The 24372-nt window shown below is 39.4% G+C and overlaps 1 protein-coding gene across 1 annotated transcript in view; it reads left to right on the forward strand.

The window, feature by feature from the left end:
• The window catches only part of RFTN2 (raftlin family member 2), a 68046-nt gene that overhangs the window by 16729 nt on the left and 26945 nt on the right, over positions 1-24372 (forward strand). The window contains exons 2-6 of the mRNA XM_039469885.2: positions 718-901; positions 3426-3540; positions 8932-9211; positions 11667-11876; positions 21858-21979. Coding sequence (XP_039325819.1) covers positions 718-901; positions 3426-3540; positions 8932-9211; positions 11667-11876; positions 21858-21979 — 911 coding nt within the window. The remainder of the gene's footprint in view (positions 1-717; positions 902-3425; positions 3541-8931; positions 9212-11666; positions 11877-21857; positions 21980-24372) is intronic.

The raw sequence follows: 24372 nt of genomic DNA on the forward strand, positions 1-24372 counted from the left end.
AAAAATGAAACTGCCTTAACTGAAAAAAAAAACATGTGAGACATTGTATTTCTGCTTTAGACATATTGGTGATATTATATGTCTACTAACTTGTAACGTCACGTTTCCTTTTTCTGAAATGACTTTAAAAATGTATAAATATAGGCTCACACCTGTAATCTTAGCACTTTGGGAAGCCAAGAAGGGCAGATCATGAGGTCAGGAGATCAAGACCATCCTGGCTAATACAGTGAAATCCTGTCTCTACTAAAAATACAAAAAATTAGCTGGGCATGGTGGCACACACCTGTAATCCCAGCTACTCGGGAGGCTGAGACAGGGAGGTTGCAATGAGCCAAGATTGCACCAGTGTACTCCAGCCTAGGCAACAGAATGACATTCCATCTCAAAAAAATGTTTAAGTGTAAATACATGTTAAATTAAATTTATTTGAGATTAAGCCATTGGAGAGATTTTCTTTTCTTTTTTTTTTTTTTTTTCTTTTTTTTCATAGGCAGGGTCCTGCTGTGTTCCTGCTGTGTTGCCCAGGCAGGTCTCAAATTCTTGGGCTCAACAATCCTCCTGCCTTGGCCTTCTAAAGTGCTGGGATTGCAGGCATGTGCCACTGCACCTGGCCAAGATCTTTTCCTACTCATTAGTATTATCACACATAGGTAGAAATAATGTATAATTCAATCTTATGAATGTGCAAATTTCTCTTTGCCTTTGATATTTCAGCTTCATCAAACCCAGCAGTCATCAAGATAAATTCAATTCTAGATATCGTAACAAAAGTGGAAGACTATTATCTTAAAGGATATATTGTTGGGGCTATTCATCCTGTTATACAACCTGTGGGGCAGCGAAAACACCTACCTGCAAGTTACCTCTATAGAGTGGTGCTATCACGCTTGAAATTAAGGTAAGCACGCTGCTCAAGAAAGAAGCAGGTGAGAGTGACAGTTCTCTTTGTCTAAATGAAAAAGAAATTTTGAATCAAGTGACAGAAAAGAAAGGATACTTGGGGGTTTTAGTTTAAAGCACATTTTCCAGCAGTGGAACCTGCATCAGAGCAAGGAAATTTACACCTCCTTCCTTAAAACTCCTGGTTAATTTTTGCTTCTTGCAGACAAATGGGTCCTAAGTGAGAATGTCAATGAACAAAAGGAAAGCAAAATAGATTCCAGAGGCACCAGGAAGCTCTGTAGGCACTTCAGCAGCTGCAGGAGTAGCAGTGAGCTACTGATATTATCACTGAGCTAAAGAGCTGACCAGACCCACCAGGTCCACTTTCACTAAACTTTCTGACTGTCCTGCATTGTTTTTTAATAGTGGCAACAGAAACTATCTCTATATTCTAAAGCTTTTTTTTTTTTTTTTTTTTTTTTTCAAGACAGAGTTTCGCTCTTGTTGCCCAAGCTGGAGTGAAATGGCATGATCTCAGCTCAGTGCAACCTCGGCCTCCAGGGTTCAATCTATTCTCTTGCTTCAGCCTCCCGAATAGCTGGGATTACAGGTGCTCGCCACCATACCTGGCAATTTTTTGTATTTTTAGTAGAGACGGAGTTTCAATATGTTGGCCAGGCTGGTCTCAAACTCCTGACCTCAGTTGATCCACCCACCTCGGCCTCCCAAAGTGCTAGGATTACAGGCATGAGCCACTGTGCCCAGCTCATTCTAAAACTTTTAATAACAGAAAGACCTACTATGACAAGTTCTCACAAGTTGGATAGACCTCTGCCCTTTTCCCAAAATAGAATTTAAAGGTTAACCATTGTAGTGTTTTTTATTTTAATAGCTACTTTTTCAAACAATACTGCAACCATTTTTGGCACCCTAGATTGTAAATTTGATGGTTTTCATGGTAAAATACTGTTGCTCTTTCCAATGAAGAATAAAGATAACCGGACAAATATCTTAGATTAACACATTACATTTTTTTACGTAACTCTTCAACTAATATGTCACTTAATGCCAGGGATGCATTCTGAGAAGTGTGTCCTTAGGCCGTTTCATCATTGTATGGACATCATAGAGTGCACTTACACAAACCTAGATGGAACAGTCTGCTATCACCGAGGCTATATGATGTAGCCCATTGCTCCAAGACTACATGCCTGTACAGTCTGTTACCAACTGAATACTGTAGGCAATAATAACACAGTAATAAGTATTTGTATAGCTAAACATACCTAAAGATAGAAAAGGTACAGTAAAAATACGTTAATCTGATGGGACTGCCACTGCATATGTGGTCCATTGTTGACAGAAATATCATTATGCAGTGCATGACTGTATATCAAAACCATCTCAAAGACCAGGGAAAAAACTGTGTTTTCTCTTTATTGTGATGGATCAACAACAATCACTTTATGAGAGGGCTAAGCAGAGAAGGAAAAATGAAATTAGAGGAAAACCAAGAAAATAGGAAACTTTAAATAAAAAAATAAAAAAAAAAGACAAGAAAGGGCCTTAAAGGATTCCAGGTGTTCACACCTGGAATCCCAGCACTTTGGGACACCAAGGAGGGCAGATCACGAGGTCAGGAGATCGAGACCATTCTGGCTAACACGGTGAAATTCCATCTCTATTGAAAATACAAAATTAGTTGAGCGTGATGGCACACACCTGTAATCCCAGCTACTTAGGAGGCTGAGACAGGAAAATCACTTGAACCCCGGAGGCAGAGGTTGCAGTGAGCCGAGATCGTGCCACTGCACTCCAGCCTAGGTGACAGAGCGAGGCAAGACTCTGTCTCAAAAAAAAAAAAAAAAAAAAAAAAAAAATCCAGGCATGTTTTTAAGGGACACTGTCTCCCACGAAGTAATTGCATACTTAAACATGTCTGGTGGAGTGTACAGGCTTCCGCTTTCACTAAAATATAAAGCCTCATCAGATATTTACTAGTTCAAGCATTACTAAGCAAACATGACATTTTTGGACAGTAGTAATGCTCATGTCCTAATTACAAATCTTATCAACCATGTGTGAATTATCTTTTCTGCTTTTAAAATTACTTCAGATAGACTTAGCAGTATCCTGGCAAGGCTAAGAATAAGCAAAGAAAAAAGATCAGAAAAGAAGAAAAAGGAAAAAGGGCAATATTTATCTGCATTTAACTAGAATTTTTACTTGTGCTTTTGTTTGATGAGCTATAACAACAATCTAAAATTATTTCTTATAACTTTTATTAGAACAACAGACTTGAAGCTTTTCTTTCTTTCTAAATTACAAATTAAATTAATAGCAGTTTAAGGAAATTTGAGTTAAGAGAAGTTATTGTGTTTTTCTGGTATTTTTATGTAAGAAGATAGCCATCAGGCTTGAAATAACAAAAAACGATTACCTTGACCTAGTTTGTGAGTTGCTCACTAATTTTCACATGGGCATATTAGCTGAAAAGCAGCAATTGGCCTCCAATCATGAACATATTCCCTCTGTTACAGCCCAAAGAATTCAGCAGCACCGAGTGGACAAAGACGCCCAAGGCTTGTGATTGAGGAATGTCCTCTAACTTCTGAGGCACAAACAAATGACGTAGCAAAAGAACTGATAGAAAAGGTACTAAATTTATGCACGTTTTCATGGACTATTGAGAAACATTTGGTATTTCTTCTTCATCAATTTTCTTTTTTACCCTAAAAAGAATAGGAAAATGAAAAAAAAGAGATACAAAAATAAAAATATGATAGAATATGTTAGGAAGAATAAAAAAAGAAAAAAGAGAAATAAAGAATAGGAAAATAACAGGTAACTTTTCTACCAGAATTTAAAACACATCAAAGCACTTGTGTCAAATTGAAAAGAGTTTAAAACAGAAATACAGGCCAGTGAAACAAAATGGACAACCAGAACTAAATATAAACAAATATAAGAAGTTTAATGACAAACCTGATGAAATAAAATGGAGGAACAACCATTATTTAATGAATGCTGTTGGGAAAGTAGACAATTGCTCTGTAGAGAATAAATTCCACATTTCAGACGAGATAAAAAGGTAATTTTTAATATAAAAAAAAGAAAATGAAGAGTAAATACATGCAATGACTACGTTAAGGAGTTTGAGTATATAAATATAACTTAACTCTACTAGGAAAATTAAGCTTAAAAAGGAAGAATCGAAGGGAAATCTGCAACAGATGTGTCCTATGGGAGCTTCATTTTCAAAATATACATCACAGGAAAGGAATACAAATCCACAAAAGTAATATGCAATCTTAAATAGACAGAGACCATGGACAGCAAATATAAAAGAGAGAAACATCAATAATTAGAAGACGGGCCGGGCGCGGTGGCTCAAGCCTGTAATCCCAGCACTTTGGGAGACTGAGGCGGGTGGATCACGAGGTCAAGAGATCGAGACCATCCTGGTCAACATAGTGAAACCCCATCTCTACTAAAAATACAAAAATTAGCTGGGCATGGTGGCGCGTGCCTGTAATCCCAGCTCCTCAGGAGGCTGAGGCAGGAGAATTGCCTGAACCCAGGAGGCGGAGGTTGCGGTGAGCCGAGATCGCGCCATTGCACTCTAGCCTGGGTAACAAGAGCGAAACTCCGTCTCAAAAAGAAAATAATAATAATTAGAAGACACTTGGTAACAGGTTCAACCTAATAATATTTAATGTAAATAAAAACTGAGAACTCACCAGTGTTAAACCAGGAAATTTAATTAAAATCGAGTGTTAGCAAAGCTTTAAGAAAAGTTAAGTCCAGGTGTGGTGGCTCGCACTTGTAATCCCAACACTTTGGGAGGCTGAGGTGGGAGGACCACTTGAGGTCAGGAATTCCAAGACCAGCCTAGGCAACATAGTGAGACTCCAACTCTACAAAACCTGAAGAAAAAAAAAAAAATCAGCTGGACCTGGTGGCATGTGCCTGTAGTAGCAGGTACTCAGGAAGGTAAGGCAGGAGGATCACCTGAGCCCAGAAGTGAGCCTGCAGTGAGCTGTGATCAAGCCACTGCACTCCAGCCTGGGTGATAGAGCAACACTGTATCTCTGATAATAACAATAATAAAAACAAAGAAAAGTTAACATTCATAATGCAAGTGGAATTGTAACAAATTAATGCAATATTCTTGAATATCTATTTAGTAAGAAGAATCATAAATCCTGTTTTGTTTTGTCTTGCTTTCTTTTTTTAAGAGAAAATAATCTGGAGTGCAGTGGTAAAATCATAGCTCACTGCAGTCTCAAAGTCTCCAACTCAAGCAATTCTCCTGCCTTAGCCTCCCTGGTAACTGGGATTGCAGGCATGTGACACAACACCCAGCTAATTTTTTTATTTTGTAAAAACAGGAGTCTGTGTTTCCCAGGCTAGTCTTAAACTCCTGGTCTCAAGCAATCTTACTGCCGTGGCCTCCCAAGTGCTGGGATTACAGGTGTGAGCCACCACGCCCTGCCGTGAATCCTGTTTTATGTTGTAATTCCCTCCTTAGGAATTTATTTTAAGAAAATAATTGAAGGCCGGGCGTGGTGGCTCACGCCTGTAATCCAAGCACTTTGGAGGCCAAGGCGGGTGGATCACCTGAGGTTGGGAGTTCAAGACCAGCCTGACCAACATGGTGAAACCCCATCTTTAAAAAAAAAAAAAAGAAAATAACTGAAATGGGAAAAATCATTTTTATATAAAGATATTTAATCAACAGTGAATAAGGGTCCAAATTCTCAATAACTGGAAGACTTTGAAAGAGATGATGGCAGATTAATATAAAAGAGTATTTCACAGGCATTAAGCATGACAACTATATTGACTGTCAAGATAGAAAAACCTATACCATATAACTTAATTGAAACTTAACTGAAAAGTTGAATGCTATATGTGTATTGATTAAAACAAAAAAGTTATATATTCATAAATATTCTGAATTGATGAAATTTTATAGTGAAAGCAGTTTTTTTTTTCCATTGCACTGACATATTTATAAAGTTTTACTTTTTATTTAAATACAGCTAAAACCTAAGGCATTTTCTTTCAGGTAAGAAACTGTGAAACATGTTCACTTGTTTCTCTTGTTGCCTCCAAGTTTTAAAATACCATGTATGTATGATTATCTGTGGTTTGGGGGTAGCCAGTTATAGTTGCTAATGATTATTTTCCATTTAGGTACAAAGTCACACAATTCAATAAGGGTTTTTAGGAAAACTCTTTGAGACTCAATTTGGAAACAAAGTATGCATATTGTTTATTAGTATTAGTCTGGGAAGTTTTTTTTCTGGTAATAAATCCACTCCAGCAAATTTATTTTGAAAACAAAAATGTAGCTACTAATTTAGTCTTAATAGATCACCATCAGAGCCCTTGTTTTGCATTTGATTTCCTGGACACAGTTAAAGATCTGTTTAAACAGGAAAGTACTGTTATTTCAGCAATTCGAGTAACGGGGTTATTTCATTAAAAGAAAAGCTTCAGGAAACATAGCACATGAAATATTTGACAATTGCTCCAGGTATGAACAAGAGCCACAGATGAATGCAAAATATTATTTTTGAGTGGCTGCCTTGTGTAGAGTTGGTTGTTGAACAGCTAACTTTTAAGTTCCAACATTATACCAGTGTTCACTCTAATTTTAAAATTAGGTTTCTCAGAATTTTATACTAAAAATAGCATTTTAAAAATAACAATCCTCCAATTTGAAAAATGGAAAAAAATAATAATATTATATTTGTTACCAGACCTTTCCAGATAAAATTTCCTAGTAACAGAAAAAAGCAGCCAGGCATGGTGGCTCATGCCTATGATCCCAGCACTTTGGGAGGCCAGGGTGGGCGGATCACGAGGTCAAGAGATCGAGACCATCCTGGCCAACATGGTGAGACTCCGTCTCTACTAAAAATACAAAAATTAGCTGGACGTGGTGGTGCATGCCTGTAGTCCCAGCTACTCAGGAGGCTGAGGCAGGAGAATCACTTGAACTTGGGAGGCAAATGTTGCAATGAGCCAAGATTGCGCTGCTGCACTCCAGCCTGGTGACAGATTGAGACTCTGTCTCAAGAAAAAAAAAAAAGAAAAAGAAAAAGAAAAAAAGCTTTTCTGCATCTTTTCACTGAAATCAGCTAATGAGACCTAGAGAAAGCACTGACAATAAATTCACCCATTTCTACCTGCAGAATGCTATGTCTCTATCCCTCCTTCTTCTTCTCTCCCAGGACAACTGATATAAAGGAAAATTTGTGGTTATTTTAAATGGTTACAATCTCAATATGTTAATTCGTAGGAATAAATACTATTTCACCAGCTCTAGTCCCTTGTCCTAGCTCCACACACCCACACTCTCTCCCCCTTCTCAGAATTCTCCTGCTTCACTGTAATAACCTAACCTGGGTTAGCCTAACTGACTCCATCTTAGCTGCAAACCTAGCTTCCCCCTCCCTACTACAGCCTCTTTGGGTGCATAACTGGGCCACACTGATGCTGTGCTTCTGTCACGCTGACTCTGTGCTTGTCCTACCATATAACCAATGTAACTGCATCCTGCTTGGCAAGCACACTTGCTATTGTGTATAACTCTCTTTGAACTCCCCTTGGTGACTGTTTGGAAATACCCTTAGCAACCAACAATCCTGGGAACCTCCTCCCCGCTGATTACTAGCTAACTTGCCTGTTCTGCTTCTGTAAAATTCCACTTCAGCTAGGTACCCCCTCCCCTACCTAAATTAAGGTATAAAGGAAAATCAAACCCCTTCCTCGGGGCTGAGAGAACTTTGAGCATTAGCCATCTCTTGGTCACCAGCTAATAAAAAGGACTCTTAATTTGAAACTCAGTGTGTGGCACATTTCTTCTAACTCACTTGGTTATTACATCAAAGCTGGAGCTGAGTGAATTAAGTTATCCCCATTGACTGGGCATTGCTCTCTGTTCTGCCCCAGTTCCTCTTGGCTTTTCTCATTCCATTTTATTCTGACTCTAAATATTTGCATTTGCAATCTCCATCATAATTCTCTCCTCTCCTTCCAGGTAACATTTAAAACATTTAATTTAAATGTTTAAAACCATAGCCATATCAAAGACATTGCTATTTCTTCATTTAACTAATTTAACTAGTACTTATACAGCACCTATGAGTGCAAAAAACTGCAATACAAAGATGGATAAGACATAGTCCCTGCCTTCAAAGGAGCTGCCAGTTGAACACATGAAGAAGACAAATAGAACAAAGAAATGAAGTAAAAGCATAGAGGAACATGCCTTAGGTTTTTGGCTGTTATATTTAAATAAGAGTTAAATCTTACAGATATGTCAATGGGAAAAGTGCTGAGTGTGAAAATAAGCGTTACGTTCTCAAAAATTATTTCACTGGTATTATAGCATATGCATTAGAATCCTATTCTTTAACTGATAGGATTGAATCTAATCCTATGTATTTGGCCAGAGAGGAGACAATAGAATAAAGACATAAGCTGATCAGAAAGCTTTGTAAGAGTAGTGGTATGAATTGAGCTTATGCTTTATACCTACATGTTTGTCTAGAATCAGTCTTTTAACATTTTTCTTTGTTACCATCAAATAAACAAAACTATATGTTTTTTGCTTTTAAATTAATAAATCTTGTTTATTAATGAAGATGTATTTGGTAATGTTAGTTTTAGGGATTTCTTGGACTAGGTATTAATTTTGCTCCAACTGGAGACATCATTGTTAAATGGTCTGCAAAAATCATGCTACAGAATTATTCTTCCCAAACAGTGGCCCTTCAGAGAAAAAATAATTCCTGTTTTCATAATTTTTAAAGTATATTTGGTTCTGTTTGAAGGTCATGATGATTGTGTGGCATGGTCTTGGGAGCAGTGCTATTTTACAGGTGCTTAATTGGTTTATGAATGAGTTTTTTTGTTACTAATCAAGTTACTCCATATTCTAGTGGATTTCCTCGGTAAGCCTAAAGGTTAATTGATAAAGTAATCACTGAAAATAGAGCTTACATTTTATTCTGCCATTTTTTTATATATCAGATTAATGTCGCTGCTAAAAGAGGAATGAAATTTGTTGGATTCATATCACAGCATTATTCTCCATCTAAATTCTGCAATGGAACCAACCATGATGGAGATATAGAATCAATGCTACATGTGAGACATGGTTCAGATGAAAACTGTAGAAGTTGGAATGAAGGGACATTAAGCGGGCAGTCATCTGAAAGTGGAATTGAAGAAGAACTTCATCATGATAGTGGACAATATCAAATGGGACAAAATGGCAGCCCCAGTTCTTCTAAATCAAGAAAGGAAGAAGGTAATAGATACGATTGGTTGAAAGAAAAGATACTATAGTTTAAGCAAAATACATTTTTGAGGTTTTCTTTCAGAAATAGGAGGCAAAGTAAGTGGCTAAAGATTATAACGACTAAATGAACTAATGTAAACTTGTCATGATTTTTAAAAGTTATTACAGCCAGCAATAAGGCAGGGCAGTTTTTTAGACATTTGTGTCTGGCAGGACATACAATGCCATCCACATAATGAAACTTTGTGTTGAAGACTGGTTTCCATCTAGTCATAAAAAATTCCCTTGTAAATTGGAGGCTGTACATGTGTACTAAATAAGTGAGTCTATTAAGTCTAAAAAGCTGTTCTGATCTATGTTTGTACTAATAAACAGCGTGTGGGAATTTTTGTTTTGGCCTTTCCCACTTCATGGATGATTTTCACCTTTGAAATTAATTGGCTTTCTTTGATCATCAACTAGAATATGAAACTGGCACATCGTGATGAAACAATTAATATAACAATAGTGCCTGCATTCTAAAATAACTTTGAACAACCGTTGCATTCTTCTGTGCCAGCTAGCAAGTTTTCCCAAGAAACTGAGAATATTTTATTCATGCATTTAGGACAATTCAAAGTTTTCTGATACCTTTGTGGGCATGCTTTAAAAAAAGCACTATCAGAGAAAAGCAAAGGCTACACATACGCTCGGGAATCAGATATCTCAATTTCTTTATAAAAAGAGGGTAATAGGAACTTCCTTATTGGGTTATTATGGGAAGTAAATAAGAAATGTCTACAAAGTGCTTGACCCAGTGCCTGGCACAGAATAAACTCTGTTAACTGCTATTAACTGATCCTTCAATCAGTCTTGGCACTGGAGGAGCACGCCTTGGTATCAGGCTTTCTGGGTCATGTTTTGATGTGCTTATTATCCTATACATGGCAGAGATTCATTTAGCCACATAAGCTGCACCTCCTGAAAAAATAACTAGGAGCATTTACCAACTTAGATCTCACCCATCTCCACCACCACCACCATCATCCTCTTTTTTCACCTGTTCCCCTAGCTAACAACTTCCCTGATTTTTCTGCAATGTAAAAATTATAGGAATGTATATTAGTCTGTTCTCATGCTGCTAATAAAGACTGGGTAATTTGTAAAAGAAAGAGGTATTTAACTGACTCACAGTCCAGCATGGCTGGAGAGGCCCTGGGAAACTGGCAGTTATGGCAGAAGGCAAAGCAAACATGTCATTTTTTACGTGGTGGCAGGAGAGAGAAGAATGAAAGACTAGCAAAGGGGGAAACCCCTTATAAAAACCATCAGATCCTGTGAGAACTAACTCACTGACACTAGAATAGAATGCAAAAAACTGCCCCCATGATTCAATTATCACTACCTGGCCCCTCCCACAACATGTGGAGTTTATGGGAACTATGGTTAAAGATGAGATTTGGGTGGGGATACAGCCAAACCATATCAAAATGTAAAAGTGGTCAAGAGATATTGGAATTACAGTAGGAGAGCTATTCACTATCTTCCGCCCAGTGCTACCTTTAAACTCCATGAGTTCCCACCCTCACTTTGAGCAAATCAGATGTCTATTTCTAGTCCTTTAAGTTCTAAATCCAATATAGTACTTAATGTAACTATCAATCATTAGATTCCTCTCTTTCTCTGTACTTTTAAACTATATACTTCTCAATAACATTTCTGTAGCAGTGGTTTTTAATTAGAGGAGGGAGAATGGGAGAATGCACAAAAGACCTTTTTGAGTATCTGGTGAAATCCATGGAACCCAGATACTTTGGTCTGTCATACAGATGATGTTAAACTTCCTAAAACACAACTATAGGTGTGGATCCTTTGACCCCAAGTTAAGAATTGGCTAATTCCTAGTAAAGTAGAAGGTATGATCTAGCATTTCCATGTCTGTTCTAGAGTCAGTCTCACACGTGTCCAAGGAGATAGAAAGTTTGTAATAACAAAAAAAATTGAAAATAATGGATATGTCCACTAAAAGGAGAATAGAACATTGGCATTCTATGTAGCAGTTTAAATAAATGAATAAGGTCTATATGGTTGTTTACATTTTAAAGGCATGTTGAACAAAAAGTCAGTTCATATCTACAGTAGGATACCTTTTTTAATGTTTTCAAACTCTAAAATGTTACACATAATTTGTGGGTATAGAAAGATGTATTAAAAGAATAAAAGCTTGCATGAGAATAATAAACACCAACTTCATTATAGTACTTATCTCTGGAGAATAGAATTAGAGGATACTACATAGTAGCCTCAACTGTATCTATTTTTCATTTCTTTGAAAAAATAGGCTGAAGCAAACATAATATTGACATTTCATTAAGTTGAGTGCTTGTTTGTATGCTTGGACTATCTCATGACTAGTGAGAAAATTAAGAATCTTTAATCAATAAAATTATAATTTTCCCCCTTTTTTCTCCTTCTGAATGCCTAGCCTCAGACAACAAATTGTATACAGTCTTCAATGTTTTTGATGATGATTCAGCCTCCTGGACCTATCAGGAAGGCATCCTGTCAATGAAAGTAACCAGAAAAGGATCAGTCATTAGCACGCTTGATGCCGATTGGCTGGAATTAACTACATTTTATTATAAACAAGGCTTGTCTTTAATTGATTCTTTTGTATTCTGGGAAACATCTAAAGGTAAGTTTTATGTTAATGATATCTAAAGAATTTGAACTTGTATCAAAATCAGTGAAAATGTTTTTGTCTCCTAAGTTCTATGGCTGAAAGGACAGATATTATTCCTAAGGAAATAAATTCCAACTGTTACACAGATATGTAGCTTTAATTTAAAAGCTTAAAGCTCCTTAAGCGCAGTGGACACCCAGTGTGTGGGCAGAATTATAACGTAAAATGTTCACTGTTGGGTTGTAATTGGGAAACCACTGCATGATTTACTAGGAGAATTTTTCAAATAAGATGTATTATAATAGTCCAAATGGGAGGTTTATGAAGGCATTTCATGGTTACTATTCATATTTATTACATTATCCCAATTTTGGACACTACCATGTATATAGTCAGTCTATACCTGATTCTTTCTATAATTTGTATAGAAAAGTAATGTTTAGTTTAGAAAATGATGTTGGCTCTGTTCTTATTTCTGTGTTCATCTTGTCTTTCATTCCTCTCTAGCCTTTCTCATTTAGTTATAATGGAGTATGTAATCATTTGTGTCTATCGCGAAAATGAAGACGATTAAAAATTCTCAAGTATGATTTTCTAGGGAGATTTTTTTAAAGAGATGAGTGTTTAAAAAAGAAGAAAAGGTAGTAAGGAAACTAGAAAAATGCATTAGGAAAGATGAAGGTTATGAAAGCCAGGATAATTAGGAACCCTAACTCTATGAGGTTAGAGGAAAGCATGAAAGCAAATAAGATCTCCCTGTACCTTACTATTGTTAAATCAACCTTGTATTACCTTAACTGATGCAACTAAAGACTTTGGATGATACTTTAAATTATCAGAAGTCATGTTCCAATAGGCCCTTTTAACTAGCAATATTTAGGATCAAGCCCATTGGAGCACCCAGAAATACAACACCTTGCATAGTGCTTGGCACACGACAGGTACTTAATAAATATTTCTTAGTATTTTTCAGTAGGCCAGTCATCGTGGCTCACACCTGCAATCCCATCACTTTGGGAGGCCAAGGCAGGCAGATTGCTTGAGTCAAGGAGTTTGAGACCAGCCTGGGCAACATGGCAAAACCTCGTCTCTATAAAAAATACAAAAAGTTAGTCGGGCATGATGGCAGACACCTGTATTCCCAACTGATCAGGAGGCTGAGGTGGAAGGACTAAGGCTGCAGTGAGCCGTGATTGTACCACCACATTCTAGCCTGGGTGACAGATTGAGACCCTGTCTCAAATATATATATAAAATATTTCTTAGTACTTTTTGGTTATTGGAAGCTTCTTTCAACTTGACCTTTTATAGTAACAGCAAAGTTTCATAGGAAGAGCATGAGCTTTAGAATCAGACAGATCAAGGTTTAAATCCTATGTCTTCTACTTATTAGCTTTGTCATTTGGGAAGTTTGTTGAGCTCATTGAGCCTCAGTTTCCTAAAGAGGAATAAAAATACTCCTACTTTTTATTTTTGTGAGGATGTAATAAGATATAATAAATGTAAAGTGACTCCTATAATGCCTAGCCAACAGTCAGAGTTCATTTTCTGGTGTTAGTTTTCTTCCCTGCCACTTGTACTTGTTATGTGCAGTTACAATACTTTTAGTATGGATCATCTATTTAGAGGTCAGTTTATGCTTCATAATCTCTCTCTCTCTCTCACCTGTTTCTCTTCTCTCCAAAACGTCTAAGTTGAAGCCATTTCAAATTTTGGTGTGTGACTAACTGCTGAACAGAGAAACAAAACATACTCTTTTCCCAGTCTCTCTCAGGCATCCCTGCCTTGGGTACTGCCTGATGAAAATAAAATTAGCCACAGCTGTTGCCAGCCCGGCTCTGTGTGGCTTTTGTTCTTAAAGCCTCAGAAGCTATTTAGAGAACCCCAGGGAGACTCCCTCTCTCAGGAGCTCGTGGGGGGCGGGGGGATAGGGAGGGACGCAGAATCTCCCCCTCTCAGCAGCTCTAGAATGTCTCATTAGACATTTGACATTACACACCATGCCAAGCCCCTCACAAGCCACATCGGTCTGTGGGGTCTGCCAACTGGGCATGTCATTTGGGACTTTCCTGGGAGTACACAGGGAAGTTGCTGAGGGGAAATTGTGACCAATATCTGTCACTGTGAGAAGCAAGTCAAAGGAAGCAGGGCTGAATTGGTGGCTTTGTTCTGGGATGTTTGATGCCTGACATCTAAAGCACATGGGGACGGGTGGTGGGGGCAGGCAATGCATATTTTTGGTCTTGCTTCTGTTCTCTTCCAAAATGTTGTCAGAAGTTAGCCCACCATGAGGAATGGAAGAACAAAACCAGACAGTGCTCAGAAATTTAAATATATTACCCCACAAATCACGTTGAATAAAATGCCTCCCTCCAGAAACAGAGAGAGGGGGAACAAATGTTTAGAGAGTTTTCTACTTCAGCAGAGTCAGAGGAAAAAGTTTTAAGATCTGTGAAATTCCTTCTCAGTGCCCCTCCACACTCAAACAGCCTTTGCTGCTGTGAAGCACACCCTGGGACACACAGGCACAATCACCCTTGAGGCGCCTACACTTCACCAGCCTCCAAATGCCCCACCGCCCACAGAGCATAGTCTTTCCACAGCGTAGCATATCACATCTAAGGCTACAATCTGATTTTTTTCTTTTTTTTTTTGAGACAGAGTCTCACTCTGTCACCCAGGCTGGAGTGCAATGGTGTGATCTCGGCTCACTGCAACCTCTGCCTCCCGGGTTCAAGTAATTCTCCTGCCTCAGCCTCTCGAGTAGCTGGGATTACAGATGCATGCCACCACACCTGGCTAATTTTTCGTATTTTTAGTAGAGACAGGGTTTCACTATGTTAGCCAGGCTGGTCTTGAACTCCTGACCTTGTGATCCACTCACTCAGCTTCCAAAGTGCTGGGATTACAGGCATGAGCCACCATGCCTGGCCTTACATTTTGAATTTTTATGCATTCTTATCAGCGTTTACTTGTTATTCATTTTAATCTTTCCACTCCTGTAAAAATGTTTATGTGGCGCTAGTGGAGGAGAGGTAGTACAATGAAGAGTGGGGATGGAGTAATAACATTCAAACGTCTCTTTACTCATTTCATATGTGCCAGGCCCATGCCAGGCACTGGGTTTATAATACTCTTTCCTACTCTCAAGGCACTAGCTGTGTGGCATCGGGCAGTCAAGCAGTAAAAGTGTCAAAGCATACATATCTAATTTCAAAACTAAGAAAATTGTGTGACATGACCGTAGAGGATATTATGGCGAGAGTACCAGGGAAGAATCCACTTCAAGAGGTGGTCGGGAGGTCCCCTCTGAGAAGGCAGCCATCACACCGAGACTAGGCAACTAGAGAGGAGCAGGCCTGTGAGAACCAGAGATAGACCATTCTAGGCCGAAGAAACACATCTAAAGGTACAAAGACCTTAGGGCAGGAAAGAGGAACTGGGAAAAGGTCTGTGTTTCTGGAACAAGGCAGGGAAGAGAATGGCTGTGGACACAGTGCAAGAGGTAAGCAGCAGCCAGTCCCTGTGGAGTCCTAAACAAGAAGAATGCAACAACCGCAAAAAACACCTTATTTTTTACTTTCTGTACAGCAGCGTTGTGCTAAGCACTTTGCATTCATCAACTCATTTAGTCCCCACAGCAACCTGTGAGGTAAAGATGATGATTTCCTGGTTTTTTAACTTTATTTATTTATTTATTTATTTATTTGTAGATGGGGTCTCACTCTCACCCAGGCTGAAGTGCAGGGGTACAATCATAGTTCACTATGGCCTTGAACTCCTGGGCTCAAGCAATCCTGCCACCTCGGCCTCCCGAGTAACCAGGACTCCTTGCACGTCACCACACCCAGCTAATCTTTTAAACTTTTTTGTAGAGATAGGTCTCACTTTACTGCCCAGGCTGGTCTCAGACTCCTGGCTTCAAGTGATCCTCCAGCCTCAGCTTCCCAGAGTGCTGGGATTCCAGGCATGAGCCACCGTGCCAGGCCATGCTTATTCTCCTTTTACATGTGAAGGAACTGAAGCACAGAGATTTTAAATAAGGTGCCCACGTTCACATAACTGGAAGGTGGTGGAGCCACCTAAATAGGGTGTGTGCTTTTACCAAGACATTTATTCCAATTCATTCATTCAAGATTTAAAGAGGGAATCATGATTTCATTTACATTTTTTGAAGAATTTCTGGCCGGGAGCCGTGGCTCATGCCTGTAATCCCAGCACTCTGGGAGGCCAAAGCGGGCGGAGGTCAGGAGTTGAAGACCAGCCCAGCGAACATGGCAAAACTCTGTTCTCTATTAAAAACACAAAAATTAGCCAGGCTTGATGGGCACCTATAGTCCCAGCTACTCAAGAGGCTGAGGCAGGAGAATCTCTTGAACCCAGGAGGCAGAGGTTGCAGTGAGCCGAGATCATGCCACTGCACTCCAGCCCAGGCAACAGAGTGAGACAGAAAGAGAAGAGAAGGGGAGGGGAGAGGAGGGGAGGGAAATTTCTTTGTCCTCATTATGAGAAATGGATTAGAGGGCAAGAGTGGAAGTGTGGTGGGGAAGCTGCCGAGAGGCTGTTGCAACGGTCCCTAGAGAGATGTCGGTGGAGATGGAAAGAAGTGGATAGGCTAAGATTGCTTTTAGAGTTATCCTATGTGCCTGCCCTCTACTTCAAAGATGGTCCTGGGCCCACCTCTGGTGGGCAGTTGAATACCAAAAATGACACGGTAAACAAAATGCTAAAATGGAGTGTTACCTCTCCACACCTTTACAGGAATGTCAATGTCATATCTAGCTAAAAGACAAGACATATCCAGAAAAGTGAACTATTCCCTGAGAGCCCTTCAAACATGTGCTTTTCAAACCAGGGTTCAAGTACCCTCAGGATATGCAGCCTTGTGCCAGGGAGCACACAAGTTCACAAGTTCTCAGGCTACAACTCTTTCTGGAGCATCAATATTACTTTAAGATTGAGTGGCTTTTACATAAGATGAATATATTTGAAAAGAATGGGCCACCACAGTGGCTCCTGCCTTTAGCCCTAGTACTTTGGGAGGCCAAGGTGGGAGAATCCCTGGAGGCCAAGTGTTTGAGACCAGCCTGGTGGTAGAGGGTCTTCCCTCTGTGTTGATGGCGGCTGACTGATCAGGGTGGTGGTTGCTAAAGGTTGGGGTAGCTGTAGCAATATCTAATTTCATTTTTTTCACTTTTGAGACAGAGTCACACCCTGTCGCTCAGGCTGGAGTGCAGTGATGTGATCTCAGCTCAGCTCACTGCAACCTCCGCCTCCTGGGTTTGAGCAATCCTCCCACCTTGGCCTGTTGGGTAGCTGGGACCACAGGTGCACACCACCATACTGGCTAATTTTTGTACTTTCTTTTTTAGAGACGGAGTCTCACTATGTTGCCAGGCTGGTCTTGAACTCCTCAGCTCAAGTGACCCATCTGTCTCAGCCTCCCAAAGTGCTGGGATTATAGGCATGATCCACTGCACCTGGCCAGCTGTGGCAATTTCTTAAAATAATACAGTGAAATTTGCTGCATCAATTGGCTCTTCCTTTCACGAAAGATTTCTCTCTAGCATATGATGCTGTTTGATGGCATTTTAACCACAGTAGAACTTCTTTCAAAATGGGAGTCAATCCCCTCAACCCCTGCCACTGTTTTATCACCTAAGTTTACGTAATATTCTAAATCCTTCTTTGTCACTTCAATAATATTCACAGCATCTTCACCAGGAGTAGATTCTATTTTAAGAAACCACTTTCTAGGCTGGGCACAGTGGCTCACACTGTAATCACAGCACTTTGGGAGGCCAAGGCGGGAGGATTACTTGAGGTCAGGAGTTGAGACCAGCCTGGCCAATACAATGAAACCCTGTCGCTACTAAAAATACAAAATTAGCCAGAAGTAGTGACATGCCTGTAATCCCAGCTACTCGGGAGGCTGAAGCAGAAGAATTGTTTGAACCCAGGAGGCAGAGATTGCAGTGAACCAAGATCATGCTATTGCACTCCATCCTGGGCAACAAGAGCAAAATTCCATCTCAAAAATAAATAAATAAAAATACAAAAATTAGCCAGCATGGTGGTATATGCCTGTAGTCCCAGCTACTCAAGAGGCTGAGGCACAGGAATCGCTTGAACCTGGGAAGTGGTGGTTACAGTGAGCTGAGATCATGCCACTGCACTCCCGCCTGGGCAATAGAGTGAGACTCTGCCTCAAAAAAAAAAAAAAAAACAGAAGGAAAGAAATCACTTTCTTTCTTTTCTTTGCTCCTCCATAAGAAGCAACTCCTCATCCATTCAGGTTTTACTACAAGATTGCAGCAATTTAGTCCTATCTTTGGGCTCCACTTCTTTTTTTTTTTTTTTTTTTTTTTTTTGAGATGGAGTTTCGCCCTTGTTACCCAGGCTGGAGTGCAATGGCGCGATCTCGGCTCACCACAACCTCCGCCTCCTGGGCTCAGGCAATTCTCCTGCCTCAGCCTCCTGAGTAGCTGGGATTACAGGCACGTGCCACCATGCCCAGCTAATTTTTTGCACTTTTAGTAGAGATGGGGTTTCACCATGTTGACCAGGATGGTCTCGATCTCTCGACCTCGTGATCCACCCGCCTCGGCCTCCCAAAGTGCTGGGATTACAGGCTTGAGCCACCGCGCCCGGCTGGACTCCACTTCTAATTCTAGCTCTCACTATTTTCACCACATCTGTAGTTATTTTCTCCACTGAAGTCCTGAACCCCTCAAAGTCACCCGTGAAAATTGGAATCAACTTATTTCAAACTCCTGTTCATGTTGATATTTTGACCTCCTCCCATGAATCACAAATGCTCTTAAAGGCATCTAGAATAGTGAGTCCTTTCCAGAAGATTTTAAATTTATTTTGCCCAGATCCATCAGAGAAATCACTATCTGTGGCAGCTATAGCTTTACAAATTGTATGTCTTAAATATACGACTTGAAAGTCAAAGTGACTCCATGATCCATGGGCTGCAGAATGGGTGTTGTGTTAGCAGGCATGAAAACATTAATCTTTTTTTTTTTTTTTTTTTTTTGAGACGGAGTTTCGCTCTTGTTACCCAGGCTGGAGTGCAATGGCGCGATCTCGGCTCACCGCAACCTCCGCCTCCTGAGTTCAGGCAATTCTCCTGCCTCAGCCTCCTGAGTAGCTGGGATTATAGGCATGCGCCACCATGCCCAGCTAATTTTTTGTATTTTTAGTAGAGACGGGGTTTCACCGTGTTGACCAGGATGGTCTCGATCTCTTGACCTCGTGATCCACCCGCCTCGGCCTCCCAAAGTGCTGGGATTACAGGCTTGAGCCACTGCGCCCAGCCGAAAACATTAATCTTCTTGTATATCTTCATCAGAGCTCTTAGGTGAGCAAGTGCATTGTCAACAAGCATAATATTTTGAAAAGCATCTTTTTTTCTGAGCAGTAGGTCTGCATAGTGGGCTTAAAATATTCAGTAAGCCATGCTATAAACAGATGTGCTGTCATCCAGGCCCTGTTTTCCATGTCTAGATCATAGGCAGAGTAGATTTAGCATAATTATTAAAGGTCCTAGGATTTTTAGAATAGTAAACTAGTGTTGGCTTCAACTTAAAGTCCCCAGCTGCCTTAGTTCCTAGCAAGGGAGTCAGCTTGTACCACGTTTTGAAGCCAGACATTGACTTCCCCTCTCTAGCTGTGAAAGTCTCAGATGACATCTTCCACTATAAGATCGTTTTACTTACATTGAAAATCTGTAGTTTTGTGTAGCCACCTTTATCTGTTCTCTTAGCTAGATCTTCTAGATAACTTGATGCAGCTTGTACATCAGCACTTGCTCCTTCACCTTGCAATTTCATGTTATGAAGACTGCTTTTTTCCTTAAACTTCATGAACCAACCTCTGTTGGCTTCCAACTTTTCTTCCACAGCTTCCTCACCCTCTCTCAGCCTTCATAGAATGGAAGAGCATCAGGATCTTGCTTTGGATTAGGCTTTGGCTTAGGGATTGCTTGTGGCTGGTTTGATCTTCCATCCAGACCACTAAAACTTTCTCCATATCATCAAGAAGGTTGTTTTGCTTTCTTATCATTCATTCACTTTTATTTTCCTTCAAGAACTTTCCCCTTACATTCACAACTTGGCCAACTGACACAAGAGGGCTAGTGTACCGCCTGTCTCAGCTTGGACTTGTCTTCCTTGCTAAGCTTAATCACCATTCCCAGCTCTTAATTTAAAATGAGAAAGTTGTGACTCTTCTTTTCACTTGAACATTTAGAGGCTGTTTCAGGGTTATTAACTGGCCTAATTTCAGGGAATGGGGGGCTCAAGGAGAGGAAGAGAGATGGGGGAAAGGCCAGTGAGTGGAGCAGTCAGAACCCCCACAACATTTCTCAGTTAAATTCACCATTTTATATGGGCATGATTCTCAGTGGCGCAAAACAATTACAATAGTAACATCAAAGATCACTGATCACAGACAACCATAACAGATAGAATAATAATGAAAAAGGTTGAAATACTTCAAGAATTACTAAAATGTGACACCAAGACATGAAGTGACTACATGCCTTTGGACAAATGACACTGATAGACTTGTTCAGTGCAGATTTGGCACAAACCTTCAATTTGGGGGAAAAAAAATTATCTGCAAAACACAGTAAAGCAAAGCACGATAAAAAAAGGTAGGACTGTGCTAGCACACCCCAATACTGAGAGCAAGAAAACGGACCTGGAGCCACAAAGCCCAGCGTTTTCACATTATTTACTCCCAAAGTAAGAAAGAGGCAGATTATAATTAACTACATAATTATCACAGCATACAACTGTTTTAAAACACATACATCTAAAAGAGAACTTGGGACACATACAATTGTAAAGATAATCTAGTGATGCCATAAACTTTCAATCAGAAACAAATTTGATTCCACTAGTCACTTCGGTGAGACGGTAGATAAGTATGTTTAAAGGAAATGAAATACATATTTTAAATAGAAAACCAATTTCAACTAGGGAACTAAACTTTACCGGGTTCTTGGGAACCACTCTGAACAATGCAAATTCTTCATGGTATTCTGATGTCAAAAAATAATAATAATGATTTTTTCTCTTAAAATATATAGCCTGATAAAAATTAAAACAGAAAATTACATCGAAATTACTTTTGTCTTTTTTTATCTTTAAGCTTAAAAGATCATTTGAAAACTTTGCAGACTTTTAAAATTTAGATCTGTCAACCAGGGAAACTTTGATGTGACATTGCACTGCATAAAAACCAAAATGTTTAACCAGCACATGGCCATGGGAAAAATGTCTCCTATAGCAAAATAGGAGACAAAAGAACTTCCATAAAATGTTTCAAGTAGGCCAGCTGGTTATTGTCAGCTATTCAAGAAAAAGTCAGAGAGGCCCTCCCTTAAAGCTTCCTTCCCAGCAGGAATTCTTTTGACAATGACTTCTGTTTAGGGTCTTCCTGTCCCTGTTTTTCTTTTTTTCTTTTTTTTTTTTTTTAGCCCATCATTGAGGTAAAGAATTGTTCTGTGTTCAGGTCTTTTGAAGTAATCTTACCTAGCATTAATTTTAATATCATGCCTTTAATTTCAAATACTAACATTTTTATGTTGTTTCTCTTAATGGTATAATTAACATGCATGCAACATATAGATCTGAAACCAAATTTTTATTTCAAGAGAAGACCACTTCCAGATGCCTTTTAGGTTGATTTTCCACTTGCTTCTCACTCTACCACATTATTTTATCTTGTTTTTGCTATTATAGTTTTTATGTGTATAGCTGGATTTTAATTCAATGAAGTAAAAAAAAAAAAGTATTGATCTTTGGGGAAAAAGAAAAACTGTCAAAGCACAGGAAGATATTATTGATTTAGCCAAAACAAATGTTTTTTAATTGAAATGATTTTCCTTCAGTTTCCTATAAGGGTTATTTAAGGATTTAGATGATTTTGCGATCCACTTAGTATTTACAACCCTTCTTAATTGCATCCTTTTTCTTACAGGGGAACATTTGCCTAAATCTTTGGAAGGATTTTTTATCTATGAAGAAGAAGGTTCTGGAGTTCCAGGTTCTAGTAGGAAAGGAAATGATGCCATCGTAGTAGAACAATGGACTGTGATTGAGGTAAGCTGCACTTTTCTGACAATTTAGCTCTACATATATAAATATAATACATGGTATGTAAATATTATATATATACATATATGTATATACATACATACATATATATGTGTGTGTGTGTGTGTGTATATATATATATATATATATATATATATATATATATATATATGTTTGGTTTGGGGTGGGTTTTTTTTGATATAGGGTCTTACTCTATCACCCTGGCTGTAATGCAGTGGTGCCATCACAACTCACTGCAGCCTCAACTTCCCATGGCTCAGGTGATTCTCTAACCACAGCCTCCCAGGTAGCTGGGACTACAGGTGTGCACCACCACACTCAGCTAATTATTTTGTATTTTTTATAGAGATGAGATCTCGCCATGTTGCCCAGGCTATATATTTTATTTTACATATTAAAGATCTTCATTGCCTGGAACATGCAGTATCCTTAAACATATATTTGTTTAGTGTTTAAAATTTCATCACAAGTGCATGAACAAACTTCTTTCAGATTTGTGAAAAGGTGATTTGCTTTATCCAGTATTAAATGTTTTTGCAAGATAGAGAAATAATTATCTATGCATAAATAGCAGTAGGTTCCCAAAAATTTCAAGCCAAAAAACCATCTCCTGGCACTGAGATTCTCTTTACACCATTCTGTGACAACTGATTGAAAGAAAACAATTCAGTCACTCAGCTAGTGTTTTATCTCCAATCAACCAATGTGACTGAGTTATTTATTTTTTAACCTTGTGAATGACTTTCAAAGGCAAAAATATCCAAAAGATGTTTTTTCTCTCACCAGGCCAAATATATACACACAGCATTGTCCTTCACAATCAGAGATGACATTGCTGCTGATACCCTGAATTCAGATGTCACTGAATGGACTGCCCTTGAGGTGCACACACTGAATTCAGGTATATTCTGTTGTGTGTATGAGGCACTCCCTGACAGCATCTTTCAGGGACACTTTTGCCTTTCTGACCTTATATAGGTTAAACAGACATAGCCCATTTTCAAAGGAACTAGAAAATCCATTGAGTGGGGAAAAAGGATTTGGGGGAAGAGGTAAAGCTCCAGGCAAAACTCATTTCCAAATTGAGTAAAAAGCATGAAAAGACTCCCCACACCCAAGCTCCCCTCACCTTCAATACCCCAATTGTCACTCCCCACTCTTGTCCTCACTTCCTAGTCCCTAGACCAGTGTTTCTGAAAATGTGTTCTGGAAATTCCTTGGATACAAATCCCTGTGGGACTCATGTTAAAATTCAGACTCTCCCTGGTACAGCGGCTCACGCCTGTAACCCCAGCACTTTAGGAACGTGAAGTAAGAAGATAACTTGAGACCAGGAGTTCAAGACCAGCCTGCGCAATATAGTGAGACCCCATCTCTACAAAAAAAATAAAAAATTAATCAGGCATAGTGTCGTGCACCTGTAGTCCCAATTACTCAGGCAACTAAGGCAGGAGGATAGTTTGAGCCCAGGAGATTGAGGTTAAAGTGAGTTATGATTATGACACTGCCCACTAGCCTAGATGTAGGAGTGAGACTCTCTCTCAAAATAAAATATAATAGCCAGGCAGAGTGGCTCACACCTGAAATCCCAGCACTTTGGGAGGCTGAGGAGGGCAGATCATCTGAGGTCGGGAGTTCAAGACCAGCCTGACCAACATAGAGAAACCCTGTCTCTACTAAAAATACAAAATTAGCCAGGCATGGTGGCACATGCCTGTAATCCCAGCTACTCAGGAGGCTGAGGCAGGAGAATCACTTGAACTCAGGAGGTAGAGGTTTCCGATGAGCCATGATCACACCATTGCACTCCAGCCTGGACAATAACTGCGAAACTCTGTCTCAAAAAATAATAATAAAATATAAATAATTGGCCGGGCATGGTGGCTCAAGCCTGTAATCCCAGCACTTTCGGAGGCTGAGGCGGGTGGATCACGAGGTCAAGAGATCGAGACCATCCTGGTCAACATGGTGAAACCCCGTCTCTACTAAAGACACAAAAAATTAGCTGGGCATGGTGGCACGTGCCTGTAATCCCAGCTACTCAGGAGGCTGAGGCAGGAGAATTGCTTGAACCCAGGAGGCGGAGGTTGCGGTGAGCCGAGATTGCGCCATTGCACTCCAGCCTGGGTAACAAGAGCAAAAATCCGTCTCAAAAAAAAAAAAAAAAAAAAAAAAAAATATATATATATATATATATATATATATATATATATATATAAAATATTTTTAAAATGTAGATTTCCAGTTCCCCAATCCCATATATTAAATTTCAAGAACCACTGCCCTAACAAGACCAAACTCCCAACAACCAGACAGAAACCTCTCTCCACTACCAGTGTTTCTAACTCGGTTCAGCGATTAGAAGGAAGCAGAGGAGA

The sequence above is a fragment of the Saimiri boliviensis genome, chromosome 5 (assembly GCF_048565385.1).
Source record: "Saimiri boliviensis isolate mSaiBol1 chromosome 5, mSaiBol1.pri, whole genome shotgun sequence".
NCBI lineage: Eukaryota > Metazoa > Chordata > Mammalia > Primates > Cebidae > Saimiri > Saimiri boliviensis.